The sequence below is a fragment of the Dermacentor albipictus genome, chromosome 4, assembly GCF_038994185.2.
Source record: "Dermacentor albipictus isolate Rhodes 1998 colony chromosome 4, USDA_Dalb.pri_finalv2, whole genome shotgun sequence".
In the NCBI taxonomy this organism is placed as follows: Eukaryota; Metazoa; Arthropoda; class Arachnida; order Ixodida; family Ixodidae; genus Dermacentor; species Dermacentor albipictus.
Genome location: NC_091824.1, coordinates 81,376,546 through 81,394,027, shown reverse-complemented (window position 1 = coordinate 81,394,027; position 17,482 = coordinate 81,376,546). Strand labels below are relative to the sequence as shown.

Genomic DNA, 17,482 nt, shown 5'->3' with positions numbered 1-17,482 from the left:
GCGAGCGAACAGGCAACTACGGCGTCGATTCTAGAAACCTTAGAGGAGAGGTGCCGGTATAATTTGCAGAAAGGAATAAGCTTAGGATAATGAACACCCTTTCCAGGAAGCGTAGCAACAGAAAGTGGACGTGGGAAAGCCCTAATGGTGAAGCAAAGAATAATATTGATTTCATACCTTCTGCCGAACCCAGTATAGTGCAGGATGTAGAAGCGATAGGTAGGGTAAAGTGCAGTGATCAAAGGTTAGTGAGGGCTAGGATTCACCTCAATTTGAAGAAAGAAAGAGTAAAATTGGTCAGGAAGAAACAGGTCAACTTAGAGGCAGTAAGGGTAAAAGCAGAAAATTTTAGGTTGGTACTTGCAAACAAATTTGCAGCCTTAGAACAGAGAGATGATGATGATGACATAGAACTAATGAATGTGACCATAACGAGGCTGGCTTCAGAGGCAGCAACTGAAGTGGGAGGTAAGGCACCAAGGCAACCAGTAGGCAAGCCCTCCCTAATAACAAAGGACCTAATAAAGAAACAACAAAAAATGAAAGTGTACAACTCGAGAAATAAGATAGAATTCGCGGAACTGTCAAAACTGATCAAGAAGGCGAAAATAAGTGATATTCGAAATTATAATGTGAGAAAGACTGAGGAAGCCGTAAAAAATAGACGCAGCCTAAGATCAGTGAGAAGGAAACTTGGCATAGGACAAACCAAGATGTATGCGCTGAAAGATAAGCAGAGTAATATCAAAAGCAATCTCAAAGGTATAATAAGAGCACCGGAAGAATGCTATACTGGCCTGTACAGTACCCAGAGGACTCAGGAGAACTCCATTCGGAACGATAATGAACAGGATACAGAAACTCCTCCCATAACTAGAGATGAGGTCAGAAGGGCCTTGCAAGACATGAAGTGGGGAAAAGCAGCAGGAGGAGATGGAATAACAGTCAATTTAATCAAAGATGGAGGAGACATAATGCTTGAAAAACTGGCAGCTCTCTATACAAAATGTCTATCAACTGCAAGGGTCCCAGAAAACTGGAAAAATGCAAACATTATACTAATCCACAAAAAGGGAGACATTAAAGAATTGAAAAACTATAGGCCCATTAGCTTACTCCCAGTATTATATAAAATATTTAACAAAACAATTTCCAATAGAATAAGGGCAACATTGAACTTTAGTCAACGAAGGTAACAGGCAGGCTTCAGGAAGAGATTCTCTACCATGGATCACATCCATGTCATTAATCAGATTACCGAGAAATCTGCAAAGTACAATAAGCCTCTCTATTTGCTTTCATAGATTACGAAAAAGCATTTGATTCAGTAGAGATACCAGCAGTCATAGAGGCATTGTGTAATCAAGGAGTACAGACCGCTTACGTAAATACCTTGGAAAATATCTACAGAGATTCCACAGCCACCTTAATTCTACACAAGAAAAGTAGGAAGGTACCTATAAAGAAAGGATTCAGACAAGGAGACACAATCTCTCCAATACTATTCACTGCGTGATTGGAAGAAATATTCAAGCTATTAAACTGGGAAGGTTTAGGAGTAAGGATCGACGGCAAATACCTCAGCAACCTTCGGTTTGCTGATGACATTGTTCTATTCAGCAACACTGCAGACGAATTGCAACAAATGATAGAGGACTTTAACAGAGAGAACGTAAGAGTGGGGTTGAAGATTAATATGCAGAAGACAAAGATAATGATGAATAGCAGCGCAAGGGAACAAGAATTCATGATTGCCAGTCAGCCTCTAGAGTCTGTGAAGGAGTACGTTTACCTAGGTCAGCTAATCACAGGGAACCCTGACTATGAGAAGAAATTCACAGAAGAATAAAAGTGGGTTGGGAATGGAATAAAATGGGACATCGTGAGCTCCTGACTTGAAGCTTACTGTTATCATTGAAAAGGAAGGTATACAATCAGTGCATTTTACCAGTGATGACATAGGGGGCAGAGACTTATTGGAGACTGACAGAGAAGCTTGAGAACGAGTTAAGGACTGTGCAAAGAGTGATGGAACGAAGAATGCTAGGCATAACTTTAAGGGACAGAAAGAGAGCGATTTGGACCAGAGAGCAAATGTGTATAGACGACATTCTAATTGACATGAAGACAAAAAAATGGTGCTGGGCAGGTCATGTAATGCATAGAGTAGATAACCGTTAGAACATTAGGGTTACAGAATGAGTACCAAGAGAAGGAAAGTGTAGTAGAGGACCACAGAAGACTAGGTGGTGCGATGAAATGAGGAAATTTGCGGGTGTTAGTTAGAATCGGTTGGCGCAGGACAGGGGTAATTGGAGATCGTAGGGAGAGGCCTTCGTCCTGCAGTGGACATAAAATAGGCTGATGATGATGATGATGACGACGACGACGATGATGATGGAATAAAAATGTAGTCTCCTCAGAACAGTTTCGGGTGCAGTGGAAAGCTCTGCTGATCAGCTCAGATCTGCAAGACCAACTATGGGCCACCCAGCGAGCTCGAGAAGCAGCTGGTAGAGAAGGTCTCTCTACTGCCTCTGGCGCTGGCTAAGCCCAGGCCTCGATGCGCTGGTTTCTTTAATAAAGTTTAATAAAGTCATTTCACTCACTCGCTCTATTGTAAAGGCATGTTTAACTATAATTGTTTGTCCACATAGCTTGTTCAAAAGAAAGGCAGATATTTTTTTTTTGCTGTCATGCACACCTACACTGCACACTAGCGTGCATGAAATAGCAGAGACGTTAAGTGTGGCATATTTGCATTGAATGTTATGTAAACTTGTAAAGCAAGAAAGGGTAATGTAGGGGGATGCCAACCCCTTGTCAGGCACTTCAGTAGCATTATTTAAAATACGCTGCCAAAAGTCAACTTCAGGAGTTTTCTTTAAAAGCAACTTCACACACTGCACTGCTGAACTTTTATTTTTGGTCATATTTATTTTTTACATACTGCAGCCCTGCAAGGGCTATAGCAGGTGTGGATACAAAGAGAACTTACAAAGAATGATACATAACAGCAACAAGAATGTTAAACCCAGATATTGGAATATGACATAGTTGCAAATGCAAAAATAAATTATTAAGAGGTACAGAACATGCAGTGCTACCAGGTAAGGCTTTCCAAAGGAGATAAAAGCTGTATTTAGTTGTATTGATGTGTGGGCAGAACAGTTTCAGGCTAAACTCATGGTAACACCTGGCGGTAGTTTTTTTAGGGAATGTTAAGAGTATGTAGCTTAGAAGAATTAATTATATTCTGCAAGAAATTTAGAGTCCACTTGCGATGCACCAGAAATGGTGCAAGTGAAAAAGAAAGAGAGCAATGTAAGGTGCGAAGTATTAGGTCATATCTGTGGGATATGAAAGCCACAATGTGCCATCAATCCTTGGCACATTAGAGCCTTGAAAAGTAACACTTTGGCAGCAGGTATCATACTTTGAATGACTTGGCTGCTGTATATTTAACTATCAACAGCAGTGAAGACAGGAAGAGCTTAACAAATTCTTTCAGATTTTCTTATTTTCTGCTCTGACAGCTGTGCTGCTAAGGTGCTTCAAATTTTAGTTTATGTTCACGAGCACGCATTGTTTTGATTTTTGTGTGCAACCTTATTTTTTCCCACCATTAGGACAATTTAATTCAACAATGCATAACATATTATATGAGAAATGCTTCCATTTGTGTGGAGTTTTCACTTGGCGAAGAGCACCCAGTTGATTTTAGCTCGGCCTTTTGCAAATCTTTGCAAGCAATCTCATCTCGTACTGCTTTTACGCAACTTGTGTGAATGGTTTTATTGTTCACTAATAATATTAAACGCAGCACATGAAGGATCCAGTGTTAATTCAAGGGGCATGAATCAATGTGCTTTTTGAATGCAGCTGGTTGAGCATGTTTAGCCAAGAGGTAGGTATTTAATGTTTCCCGCCTAGACTGTCACTGTTTTGAAAGCCTAAAACAGTGCACAAAGGAATGACCTAGAAGCTTTCTACAACGAGTAAAAACGAATGCTTTCTGCATGATTAGTGATATACAGTTAAACCTCGATATAACACAGTATTTAACTTTTCATAACCTCTTGTCCATACAATACCATGTAATTAGAACCTCAATATAACGAAGTGTGGTTGTATGCGATTTCAATATAACGAAATTTTGCTTCCGCAGCAGAGGAATGCTGAGACAATAAACAAGAACTTCCGCGGACGGGCGCAGCTGGTCAGATGATTGAATTACAAGCGGCTGCATGCATACGGCACCTCACAAATCGCGCGCGGCGCGACAAGAGCGACCACCGAAGTGAAGCCGCATCATGTTGAGTATGAAGTCCAAGTGCGATAAGATCCTATCGCGCCCCGCGCACTTTGTGCTTTAGGTGCGAGTGAAAAAGTGCGAGCGTGAGAAGATAGTGGCTTCACGTAAGAGTGCCGCCTGCCTCCCGAGCAAAGGAAATAAAAGAGGGGGAGGGGAGCTGCTCGCGGCAACGCTATCAAATGCGAGGGGCGGGGATGGGGAGAGTAAGCTGGCGCTTCGCGGTTTCTGGCGCGTCTCGGCCGTGGCTGCGCGTGGCTGTAAGCGCAACTGAGTACATACGCAGCCGCGCACCCTGCTTTCAAAGGTAATCTGTCGTGTGTGCAAAGAGAGGGCGTGGCCAGTCGGCGTCGCGTCATGTAAGCTGTCTTCCCGCGTGTTTAGTATTGAAGGTTGCGTAATCTCCAGTTTCGGTAACCCATTGGATCGAGAGGCAGACGAAGCCTTCTCTCCTCGCTGCCGGTGCTTTTCATGATAGAGTCGTCCCAATGAGGGCGACGTTATCAGATGCGGGGGCAGAGCGCACGCGAAAACGTGACTCTTCGCTCAATCCGTACAGCCTATGTGAAGATATCGTCGGCATGGCATGAAACCGCATCATTCGTCGCCGAATCCCTAATTCATCAAAATGAATTGTTTTATTATTCAAATTTGCTTTTTTCGATTGCCCGATAATTCGGAAAATTCTGTCGCCCCTTTCCGTCAAAGAAAACTCGATCGGCGATTGTACTTATTTGCATAAAAGGTCGAGTTTCAATCCAACGAAATTTCGATATAACGAAGCAAAATGCCGAATTTACCTACTTCATTATATCGAAGTTTAACCTTGGCACAACCTTTTTTCTGACTAGCACAGTATGTTGACTGTGGTGATGTCAACGTTGACAAAATCTGCACTATTGTAAATTTTTAGCGTGGCTTGACTAATTGAAGTTGAAAACTCTGAGGAAGGCACATATTTTGCAAATTGCAGATTTAAACTTTCACTAAAATTGCAATCAAATGTTTTTCTTCATGCTTTTCCATGTGCTTCTTTGGCATTTCAGATAAAGGTTGTCTAAAATATTATGGGTAGTTACTCTTGCTTTGCTTCCGCGAAAGAAAAAGAGCAACAATATTGCGACTCTATGATTTATTGCACTTTATGTTATGACTAATAAAACAGTAATGCATGGAAACACTGAAGATGATCACATTTTCTGTATCAAGGAAAGAGTTAAGTAGAATCACAAGGCAGACTGAATTACTGATTTAGTCCTTAACAACCTACAGGGTTGGCTCAGTGGCAGTAACATTGTTTTGCTGAGCACAAGGTTACAGGTTCGATTCCCGACTGTAAAGGGTCAGAATGCACACAAAAACCTTTCGGTGCCAAATGTTGGAAAAGTGGTAAAGAGCCCTAGGTAGTCAAAGTTAATCTGAAGCCCTTCACTACAGTATCACTCACAGCTTTTGCATTGCTTTGGGATACTCAAACAATTAAAACCAGGAATTAAAATCAGTGAAATTGCCCATTCCCTAGAGACAGAACATAACATGGCCCAACAACAATGTAAAATGATGTGCAGAAGAGTGCTGCTGAACGATGCCATGATTTGTCCCCAGGCAAAATCACTGATGAAACAACAGCAAGTTTCGGGTGACTCGGCCCTTGTGCCTTGCTGTATGTTGCTCTGGTATGGTGTCAAAATGCATTGATAGATTGATTTCACTATGTTCACAGCACATGCACAATGACCTTGATGATGCTGAACCGATGGTAGTCCTTGCTGCAATGCTTAGAGGAACATTTGGACAATGTTTAAGGGAACATCGAGGACAATGCCATTGTGGATTTCCTCCAGTGAAATTTAGAATGATGGGTGGTCACTCTCCTCAACCACACTCCTTTTGTAAAATAATTTTATCGTCATCCCCTTGCCATTTGCTGAAGGCTAAGTGGGTTTGTCATGGTACAAACACAAAGTAGATCAAACTATAGTTTCCCTGATGTTTACTAACTACTGCAACTACTGGCATGCTTTGTGGCAGGAATGGCATAGTGGAACTTGCTGCGAAATCAGTCTGTTCAGTTTGCTATGAGAACAGGGTCTATTTGACTCATGTGCAATCGGTGTACTCGTGTACATCAGACGGGGGACTCTCCTTTGTCGTCTGCCACGCTCCAGCTAGAATAACTTCATTTTCATGAGTTTGATCATGCTCTGACTGCGTGCTTGCATAGCATGGCGCTGTCCAGTTACTATCAGTATTCTTTCCCTGTGTTAATTTTATAATTGACGTCATTAGGAGGTCAAGAAACCTTATATATAAATGTGTCTTCCATATAACTGCCCTGTGTTATAACCCAGTTTCTATGGTGTTGCGCTGTTAAGGTTGAGGTCGCTGATTCGGCCTCTTCCACGGTGACTGCATTTCAGTGAGATCGAAATGCATGTGCTTAGAATTACGTGCACGGTGAAGAACCCCAGCTGGCCAAATGAATCCAGGGTGCTTCATGATGCACCTGATAATTATTTGGGGGTTTCGGCACGTAAAATCGCAGAACTTATTGTTTATATAGTCTTTTTTTTTTTCATATGACCACGTTTCTCGCGGGCAGGAACACGATCTCATGTCTTAGTCATAAAACATTGTGCCAAGCAAGTAAATGAGTGTCTATGCAGCTTTGGAAATGAAGCACGATCGCAGGGCTCATTCGTAAAATTTCATGTTCACTAAGCAGCATTCTTGTTGAATGCGAATTTCACAGTTCACTCATGATTCCAGACACCTTGGTGTTGCATATATAAAACATTTTCTGGCAAGAAAAGTCTTGTTACTTTACTGACAAGTGGTTTACCTTGAAGGTATTAGTGGGGCACCTCATGCTATCATTCCCAATCATCAAGCATGCTTTGCATTATTTTCTACCAAATAAATCTCATTACCACATTCTAATGCAAAAAAAAAGAAATGTTTAGGTTAGCATAATGCTACTTCTGTTCAACGCACTTTCCAAGTACCGGAAACTACCCGGAACATATTGCTTAATCAGTGTAGTAATAATAATATTGTGTTAAAGAAACACAGAACCCCCTTCTTTTTCTTTGTGTGTTTAGCATTCCAGCTACTTATTAAGTACCACCAAAACTAAACTTGTCAATTTTCTTGTTTTAGTTTGAAATGCATATGACCTTGCTTACAAAACAAAATATATTGGATATGGTGATATAAGAAAAGGTTGTTTCCTGTTTTACACGACAGCACTAATTCTCATTGCTGGATGAATCTAGCCTAGGGAATGTGCACGCTACCCACAGCAGGAGCAAGGAAGGAAAAAAAAAGGGGGGGGGGGTTACGCTGAGCCGACCAGTATGCAGGGGCAAGCTCTGTCATGGTGAAAGTAATCAAATCTAATTAAAAATTATGCAGTACTACAGCATAGAACTACATAGTTTGTTTTGCTCACTAATTTTGTCCTCCATTCTATCGGACGTCTCATACCACATTTTTCTGTTATGCCGCTAAAGCAGTGCATGCATTAACACATTGCAGTGACCTCCTAGTTTCCTGAGAATGGTATCAAAATTCTTTCGAGGTATGCTTAATGTGCTGGGCAACAACAAAATGGGAATGTCTGTGGCAAACTGAGTGGATGACCCAACATGCAGCATGCGCTGAGATGACAAATACTCTATTACAATGCAGACACAAATACACTATTACAGCGCAGACATTATAGCTGAAGGCCAAATGCCAAAATTCATAGTCAAAAAAGGGCCAACAAATCATTATGAGTGCCCCATAAAAATGAAACAGCGATGGCAAAAAGCCAGTGCCGTACATGCACATATACACGCTGATGTGTAGCAGACGACGCCACGAGCAATCCACACCGAATATAGTGATGACTACTTCGCTCGATTTTGCAAGGAGTAGTGTCCTAGAACATTCAATACATACTGATCGAAAACCCGCAGACTCGAATTTCAAAAAACTCGAGCAGATCAAACCGACCGACAGCTTCAAGTTGCCTTCACATCGCGAGAGCAAAGCCGGCATGGCAACGGAGTTCCCTCACTAAGGTAGCACGTGAGAGGGTGCCATTCAAAGATCATAGCCCCGAGGCTAATAGTGAAACTCATTGTGGAATCAGTCTATTCAGTTTGCCATGGGAATCAGCCTTTCTGTGAACGAGTGATTTTGTCGGAGGGTATGACTGAGGTTGTGAATGCATTCTGCAGCTGGAAGATGCAGCGCGCAAAGCCTCTCTGCGGCATGAACGGGCATCGTTGGCACATTGCACTGCCCGACAGATGGTGGCACTGGCGGAAGAAGGCCTGCGGCGTCAAGGTGCCCAGGGTTCTCTGGACCCTGTCTTTCAAGAAATGCTCAACCAGGCTACTGTTCGGGTTAGTGCGGTGGCAGCTTCACTGCCATTGTTTGTGGTTTGGCTAAGGTTTTGGCTGCAACTGTGCAGCTATCAGCTGTGGACATGGATGCATCTGGCTGCAAGTTCATTGTCAACACCCAATTGATGATGATTAACCCTTTACATTTAGCATAACAGAAAATTGGAATAGGTTGTATTGACTGACCACGATGTACTGTAGCATAATAGACTTGACACAAGACGAAAGTAACATATAGACGAACCCAAGAGTAGCACAAAGCTGCAAAGGAAACCAGTATGGGCACAAACAAGCTTATACTAGAAACTACAACTCTTATTAAGTACCTTATTTGTTTGAATACATGGCGAGGTCTTTTCCTATTATCCTTAGCCTTGAAGTCACCCCCCGCCTTATATGCAAGGCTGACAGATTCAGTTACTAGTATTTCAATATGGCAGCAACAATGCCACATTTTTGGTGATCCAGATTTTAGATGGCAGTGCAAATTCTAGCAACTATTAAGCCTTGTCAAGGGAGGCAGTGCTATATTTTGTGCATATAACCCACACTGAGAATTAGAAAATTTGAATAGTAAAGGCGGGGTGTGGGTTATACAGTCAAACTCATTTATAACATACTTGATAGCTCTGCAAAAATTTGTCGTTCTGCCAGTAGTTCATCATATGTGGACTCGCACTTCAATACGCCGGCATTGGCAGTTAAATACCACTTCATTTTTGTTCTCTTGCACTTTGTAATTGTGGGTGTGCCATCCTTCTACTGTGACCAAGTTTGAAGTGTACATTGTAGCAGTACAGCACTTTTGAAAAGGTTTGTTATATATGGACGCAGTATAATAGGCAGGGTTACAGAATTGTAAATCCAGTGAAATGTGGTCGTTATAACCGGTAATTCATTATATCTGGGATTGTTATAGGTGGGTTAGACTGTATGCAAATTTTGCTGTAAGGAGTGATTTCAAGGCAGCGTGACCTGCCCTGCTCTAAAGCCATAAGGCGTAATTCATGTTGCAATGAAGTCACTCCTCAAGGCAAAATTAACATGCACAGATTATCCCAGGGGCTTTCGATTATGCTGTTTTTCGGGCGCTTTCCACCAAGTCTGAATAATCCGCCGATTACTTTATATAGCCTTATATTAGTGTGGATACCTAAATGCTTTTTCTTAGGTCTCAAAACTACACCCTCGCCTTATAATCGTAACCACCTTATAATTGAATAAATACGGTTAAACACATTGCTGCTTTTTGGCTGAAAAAGACTATATGCTTCAGTTACGCTTTCTGGTGATTTATGTGGCGAGGAGTTACGTGGAAAATAAACTTTCACTCCAATGCATCTTGAATAGACAAGAAGGGCTCCTGGTTACAACATTACCACTCGTAAATCATCGTGGGGTGTCATTGAAGTGCGTTGACCACTGGAATCGAGTGGGGGCACTGCCATCCACTGTTTTGAGTTTATGTGGAATGTTGAGTGCAAGAATGTTCTGGAATGCAGAGGTAAGCACCACATTCTCAGTTGATATCACTTATTGGTATACCACTGTCAGTGTGAGTTCTTTAAATAAGTCAGCAGTGAAGAATGTCAATCGTTCCAATGAACCACTGTTCTGGGTGTTATACCCCACTATAGTAAAGGTATCTTGAAAAGTAATTGATCATAAATAAAAGCTGTATGTTCACACCAGCTGTGTAAAAATACTGAAAATAATTAAATTCATGCATACCATGTGGCACGTGTCACTGCTACCTTGGAATCATGTAAAAAAATTCACTATTTTGGTCTTGCCTTGTAGTTGGAGGTGAGACAACTTTCCGCAGTTTTAAAGTAGAATTGACAAATAGGTACACCTTGCTGCTAGAGTTATTAAAAACGCAAACAAAGTTATGACTAGTAATGTGCACCTAATATAGTTCGATACACCAAATCGATATGTGGAAGGCAACAAAAAAACCTGAAACGAAGCTAACTATTATAGAACAAGTGATAGAATAGAAAATGATTGCTAGGTGTAGCATTATGAGATAAGATGATGTCAGTATAGCTTAGAGAACAAATTAGGGTAACTGATATTAAGAGGAGTGCAGTTGGACATACCATGCAGTGTGTAGAACAGATAACCAATGGTCAGTTAAAGAAACAGAATAAGCGACAGGGGTAGGGAAATGGATTGAAAATAAAATCAGGGCATGAACTTGCAAGTTTGTAAGAGATATAAGGTATCAAAACGTCACTTTGATAAATGAGAGCGTGCAACGTCACCCATGATTAACACATGCAGCTGCCGAGACATCACTATCATTACATTCTAAACGTGCTATTCTATATTTCAATTGAAGTCCAAGTCTGAAGAATCTATGTTTCAGAACTGCGTATGGCTGCCTTGCTCTCTGAGTATGACAAGCTAACATTGTTGCTTAAGTGTGCAACATGTCACATAATGAGCATGTGTAAACAGGTTACATATTTCCTAGTGTCCAGTTCACTGTAGCTAGTGTTGACTAAGTAATCAGTGATTCCAGCAGCCATCAGGACGATACATTCTTTTCCTTCACTACAATACTAGCGTTGTCCCAGTGTGCATAACGTAATGAGTGTGTTATGTACTTAAGTAACACCGTTAGCTTGTCTTACTCAGTGAACAAGGTACCCATATGCGGTTCCAAAACATATATTTTTCTTCAGGCTTGGCCAGTTACCAAGATTCACTTCAACCTCTGCCTGACAAGACAAACTTTTGTTGTACCCTAGAATATGCATATTTAGTGATTTAGTGGTGCTGAACTCTAGCTTAGTATTTTTCTCTTCCTCTTCCCTCACATTTCACATGCCTTTTTTCTTCACAAATACTTTCCTTTTTCTCTTGTTCTTCTCCCTGCTTGAGACAGCAAGGTGGAGGAAGATGAAAGGCAGGGACGTCAATTAGAACAGAAAGTGGGGTTCGCTACCCAAAGCCGGGAGACCGAGGAGGGGGACAATTTTTTTTTTTTTTTTGCCGACCTGCATCTTTGTATTCTTCTCACAAGATGCACGCCATGTTCACGCTGTTACTCCTGACAAAGACATGCGACGGTCTTGGTTCAGGTGAACGAGGCCGAGCGTGAGCGGGTGGTGAGCCGGGCCGAGCAGGGGCGACTATGGCATGCCTGCAAAGGCCAGCAGCAAACAGTGCTTGATCTGCACCAGGCTCTCAAAAAGTCAATCGTCAAGGCCAGGTGAGGTTTTTGGACTGCTTTTCCTTTATCACTGCATAGAGAGCTGTGAATGAAATTATTCAGTTAGTGCCTAAGGAAATAATTTAGTTACTGCCAGCTAGTGCATCGATAGCTGTTCTCTGGCTGTTACAAAAAGCCACTCTGCAGACAACTACCTTAAAGGGGCCTTGCAGTACCTATTAAACATGGCACATAAACCTCCTTAGCCACTGGACAATGCTTGCATGAACGCATGTGCCAAGTTTTATTTCATTCTATGCAGCAGGGAGCATGCAGTTGCACTCAAAAGACTGCCTACCCTTTCCTATGACTGCTTGAAATCCTCACTTCTTTTTGTGCTTTCATTGATGCACCAATGAGCACAATGGCTATTGGCTCGATATCTATAGACATTATGACAAAGCAGTGCCCCCAACAGGATCACAAGTGAAGAATGATGATGATGATATGAGCATTGCACTTGCAACGGGGTGGTACCATCTGGTGGTAGAGAACCACTATGCTTATGTTGTGGTGGGATGAACCAATCTTGTAGGTCTTGCCATTATTGTAGCACAATGAACTAGTCTTAGATATCATGCCAGTACCAGAGTTCTGCGCAATGATGGCTGTACATTGGCTCAGCAACACAGATTCAGGTGCAGTTAAGGCGATGAAAAAGAGGAGAAAATCACAATGTACGACAGAGGCAGCATTTGATTGGCAACTGCACTCACACGAGGCACATTCTAGAATTAAAAAAAAAAAGAAAAGTCTTGTGAGGTGATCTCTTTTGTACCATGCATATATGTACACCTTTTAAAAAAGGTGTTGCAAGGCCCCTTTAATACCATGGGTCATTTCCAATTTGCAAAAGATTTCTTAGACTCCCTTTATGTTGACATCATCCAATGTGGGTACCTACATAAAATAGGTGCAAGCGTTGTTTCGTTATGACCCCCTTGTTATTTGAAACTGCACTCTATTAAGCATTAACACATACCGTATTTACTCGCATAATGAACGCACTTGTTTTCCAGAAAAATATGCGCAAAGTTGGCGGTTGCGTTCATTATGCGGGTTAAAAATTTTGAGCAACTTTCTCTGCAGCCACCTCTAAAAAAGTCCATTTTGCCAGAAATGTGAACCATCGATTGCGATAGCAAATCTGTAGGCAGCTACACGAAGTATTCGCTTCAATGCAGAATGAGTGGTGAGAACACAGCACGCACATAGGTATGAGCCGCCATCGACTCAGCCCCCTGACGCAGATCGCTTTCAAGATCGGGCGGGCCGTGGCTGCGCAATGCACAGTTGCTGCCAAAGTACAATGCCACCGCCCTCCCTCCCCTTCCCCCCCAGGGCTCTTTCATCATGTAAGATTGAGCTGCGATCATCGGCTTCCCTCGCCCGCTTTCACTCATACCTATAGTATGCAGAGTGTGGTGAGGGCGACGATGATGACGATGGCAAAAATGTGCTTAGAGCATCCATATAATTGCTATCGCAATAAAAGTAGGAGAGAGGATATGATTCTGCATCTGACATGGTGTCAGACACAATCGCACCCGCCGGACGCCGTATCAGACGCCGAATCGTACTGTGTGTCTCCTACTTCATGGCAGCAAGTTCAGGGGGCTATCATTATGTGAGAAAAAGAAGAAACACACTTCTTGATTGGAGAAGTGGGGCTGCGTTCATCATGCGAGTAAATATGGTAGTACTACCAACATCATTGGTTACACTATTTTCCTCTCAATTTTATGAAAGAATGACATTCTGTTCAGTTTCATACTTAGGTTGTATTGTCAGCCACGATGATCTTGTGGGTATTTGCACAGGCAATTAATAGAGAGGCCACACTGGTGTCGTAGCTTGTAGCATCAAGTGTCGTTATTTAATAAAAGTAATAATTATACTATACATTTTGCCAACTTTTTTGTCTGTGAAGTTGTAGCTGTGAGAGCAGGGCTTCTGTGCATATAGACAGTGTTAAATAGTTCAGGCATGTTTGGCGTCCTTTTTTCGCAACTTGCATAGCTTGTTTACTTTCACAAAGGCAGCCATAGTTAAATCAGTGTAAATATTGCACACCAGCTGCTTCATCTGTCTTGGCAGCCATTAGGTGCCGAGGTTTGTTTGTTGTAAGTCTCGGAAGTCAGCTTTAGCTGCAGGCCAGCACAAGACAGCCACATTTCACTTTTGATAGATTGTGCAACACATGTAACACTCTGTTATGTGCCAAACAGAGAAGAGCAAACAAACAAACTTGCAGCTTTGCAGTGTAGCTCCTGCAAAAGGAGGAGCTAGAAAGAATGAGTTCATTGTTGCAAATAGGCTGCCAAACTCAGTTTAAATTTGCCTTTTGCTTTTGTGTATTAAAGTGCACTTAAACAAGGATAATGGGAATGAGCTACAGTAATTGGTTGCTGTATTTAATGTACCAATTACCATAAAGATAGATTTGTCACACTGTTCTTAGTCTATAGGCAATTATAGTAGTAGAATAATTTGATGTTGCCTTTTGACTTTTAAGCAGAATATTTATCAATCATTTAAATAGTATTGTCACCTTATGTTGAGCATGGCGTGCAAACAGTAATCACCCAGATCATGTCAAGAACACCCTATGTAGCAGCATTGATGGTTTGTGGAACAGGTGGTGCACTATACAGACGTAGTAGCGCTGCTAAATGCTAGGTCTTCAAAAGGTGACCACAGTTTGCTGCTTTTCCAAGAAAAATATTACACCAAAAGCTGTAGTTCAGAAAGAGAAAATGAAGTTCTGGAAAAAGAATACAAGGCTACCAAGTGCTGCTGCTTTTGGAGAAGGCACGGGGAAATCAAAAGGAGGTAAGAGTGTCGGGCTTCTCTTGTGAGTGCCTGTGCATTTCAAAAGTTAACCAAGTTTTTTTATTTGTTACAGTAAAACCTCGTTAATACATAGTTGGCGGGGAATGAGGATAAGGTACGCACTAAGTGATGTACTAATTGAACAGCTATTGACTCACTTGCGAGAAAATAACTACGTCTTAATTCTCACTCAAACACGCACACAGGCAAGTTTTACGAGTATTTGTAAGCAGGTAGCAAATGATTTTCACTTGCCGCTGTGGCAGCCTGGCAGCGACAACGACATCTTCAAACTCGGCAAGGCCGTGAACCAGTTTCGCCATCAGGCCCCACTTCTCTGTGAACACCCTCATGACGGTTAATGCACACGCTGCATCAGATACGGAAGGCCATCATCCACTTACCCTTCGTCATCATGAATGACGTGAGTGCGGCAGAAGCTACGGAAGCAGGAAACACATGATGTTCCCCATGTTTTGGCTTCACTATCGGTGCCAACTGCAATCCATAAAAGGTCCGTGCACCGCAATTTTGCTATGTGTGGCCCTTGCACATGACATTTCGCACTTGTGCGCACCTAAAAGTGAAGTGAGTACTATAGACCCTTTTGCTGTTTACAAACATAGGCCCTGGATGGCTTCCGGTTTTGCTCACTGACCTGGCCTGCTAAATGTAGCGAACAAAAAAAAGCATTGGTGGAGATATCGAGTACCAGGAGTGCATTAAAATCTAAGCCCGCAGATTTTCAACACTTTTCCTCTATACATAACGATAATTTTACTAGCCTAGGTTGCCATAAGTTGTACGAAAAATTGTATGCGTTAGTCTTGAGACAAAATGCACATGTCTTTTATCTCAACACTTAAAAATGGACTTTCTGCTCAGTCAGACAACTTAAAAACGTGCTTTGTGTTCCGGCGCTTTAGACTGATAAGCTCTGTGACCAGAAGTTTCTTGGGGCCGCACTCTGACTGCTGTTATCGCGGGAGTGAAACCATCTATACATAAACTGTTTGCCACATGGTAAGTGACTACGGCTTAAGTGGTCAGCCAATATATTAAGGTAAATAATCGCAGGATGGGGTATTCATCATGACTAACTGGAATTACTTATTAACCGGGTACATACGAGGCTTTACTGTAATGAAACAGTGAGGACTTATCTGTAGCTGATTTTTGCTAAATGCTGTACATGAGCTAGGTGCTCAAATTGTCAAAGCTGATGCTTGAGGTGACAGCATTTTTTCATGCATATTCAAGCTATGGTAGAGTGATGAAGGGAAGGCCAGAAGTTGGTTAAATATTGAAAGTGGTTGATCTAAACACGCTTTCTTGTAAACTTTAAAGGACTGTAGCTACTATTGCAGTAGCAAGCAGGCCCACACATCGTAGTAGGCCCTACGAGATATGAGGCAACAAGCAAAGCTCTGACCACACAGTTGTAACAAAAGTGGTGACATTTCAGAAGCAATGGCTGCATCATTTTCCAGCTTTGCTCAACATTGTTCGGTGGGGATAAGTAATGTTTTTGTTACAGCTGCAGCGAAAAAAATAAACGCTGCTAGGAAAGAGAAAGCCTACATTCTGGTGGGGCCAGATAAGGTCTCAGGCACTTTCAATGACTTGGATCTCATAGCATGCTGGAGTACCCTGTTAGATAAAGATAACTTTATCACCATGATCGCCATGACAGCCAAACAACTATATATCTACTCTGTTCCCTCTTGTATGTTTATCGCGTTAACTTGTAGCTTGTAGAACTTATGTCAGTAATGTTTCCTCTAAAGCATATCTTGCTTCATGATTGCTGCAGGATTTTAGCTTATTGCCACAGTAATGTCGAGCCACACACAGCCATGCTAATGTGTTCAGTTATGTGCAGCGAAAGGCCACATACATGTTAAATAATTTTTAATGTAAGTGGAATGGTAAACTTGCCCACTGCATGCTATGAGGTCATTCCTCACACAGGTGTTACTGATGACCTGAAATAATGTGTCAAGTACGATATGTATATTATACAACTGCTTGCTTTCCTCTATTTTTTTTTAAATAAAGGAATGCTCTATAGGTTTGGCAATTGTCATTTTTGTTTCTCCCCATCCCCGCCCTGCCCCTTCAACCTCTTAGTCTGTCAGCACGCAGAAGTTTGCTACAACTTAACAATTTAGCAAACCAGCATGAACTTCAGTTGCTGTGAGTACCTCAGCTTTATGTATTTTACGTACATAAGCTTTTCCTTTGCCCCACTTTTTTGTTGTCAAGTCCTGCTACATTTTGAGAAGCCCTTTTGCATCCTAGATAACCATTGTTGGTTCCCTTGTAAGACTTACTACTCTGCTTGTTTTATGTTACTTAAGCATGCTTATCTCTTTGTTAGAAAGTTTCCTTTTGTCCTTGGCCTGATTATTGCTTGCTCTAATTAACACTGTGGTTAACAGCAAATCAAACAGATGTGCTAACACATGTGAACACATGAACAGTGTGCAGCAGTGCTAAACATTTGATTTAGGTTTTTCAGCAGAACTTAGATATGAGATACTTATAAGATACTGCATGAAAGGTTTCTCACTAATGTGATAGAATTTTCACCATCACAAATATTTATATTTCTTAAAAGTTCTGAGATTGGTGCAGTATATAGGTCACGGTCATAATTTGCAGCAGTTGCTAATGTTTGTCGAATGCCTGTATGTCGATATCATACTGCATGGTGCCAATGAT

At 41.7% G+C, this 17,482-nt stretch overlaps 1 protein-coding gene across 2 annotated transcripts in view; it reads left to right on the top strand.

Moving 5' to 3' along the window:
- LOC135913348 (SH3 domain-binding protein 5-like) overlaps positions 1 to 17,482 on the top strand; it is a 38,655-nt gene that overhangs the window by 3,035 nt on the left and 18,138 nt on the right. Inside the window, exons 4-6 of one of the 2 annotated variants that reach the window (XM_065445942.1) lie at positions 8,539 to 8,706; positions 11,796 to 11,926; positions 16,889 to 16,954. In XM_065445942.1, the coding sequence (XP_065302014.1) occupies positions 8,539 to 8,706; positions 11,796 to 11,926; positions 16,889 to 16,954 (365 nt within the window). The remainder of the gene's footprint in view (positions 1 to 8,538; positions 8,707 to 11,795; positions 11,927 to 16,888; positions 16,955 to 17,482) is intronic. The other variant, XM_065445943.1, reaches the window with a different exon arrangement.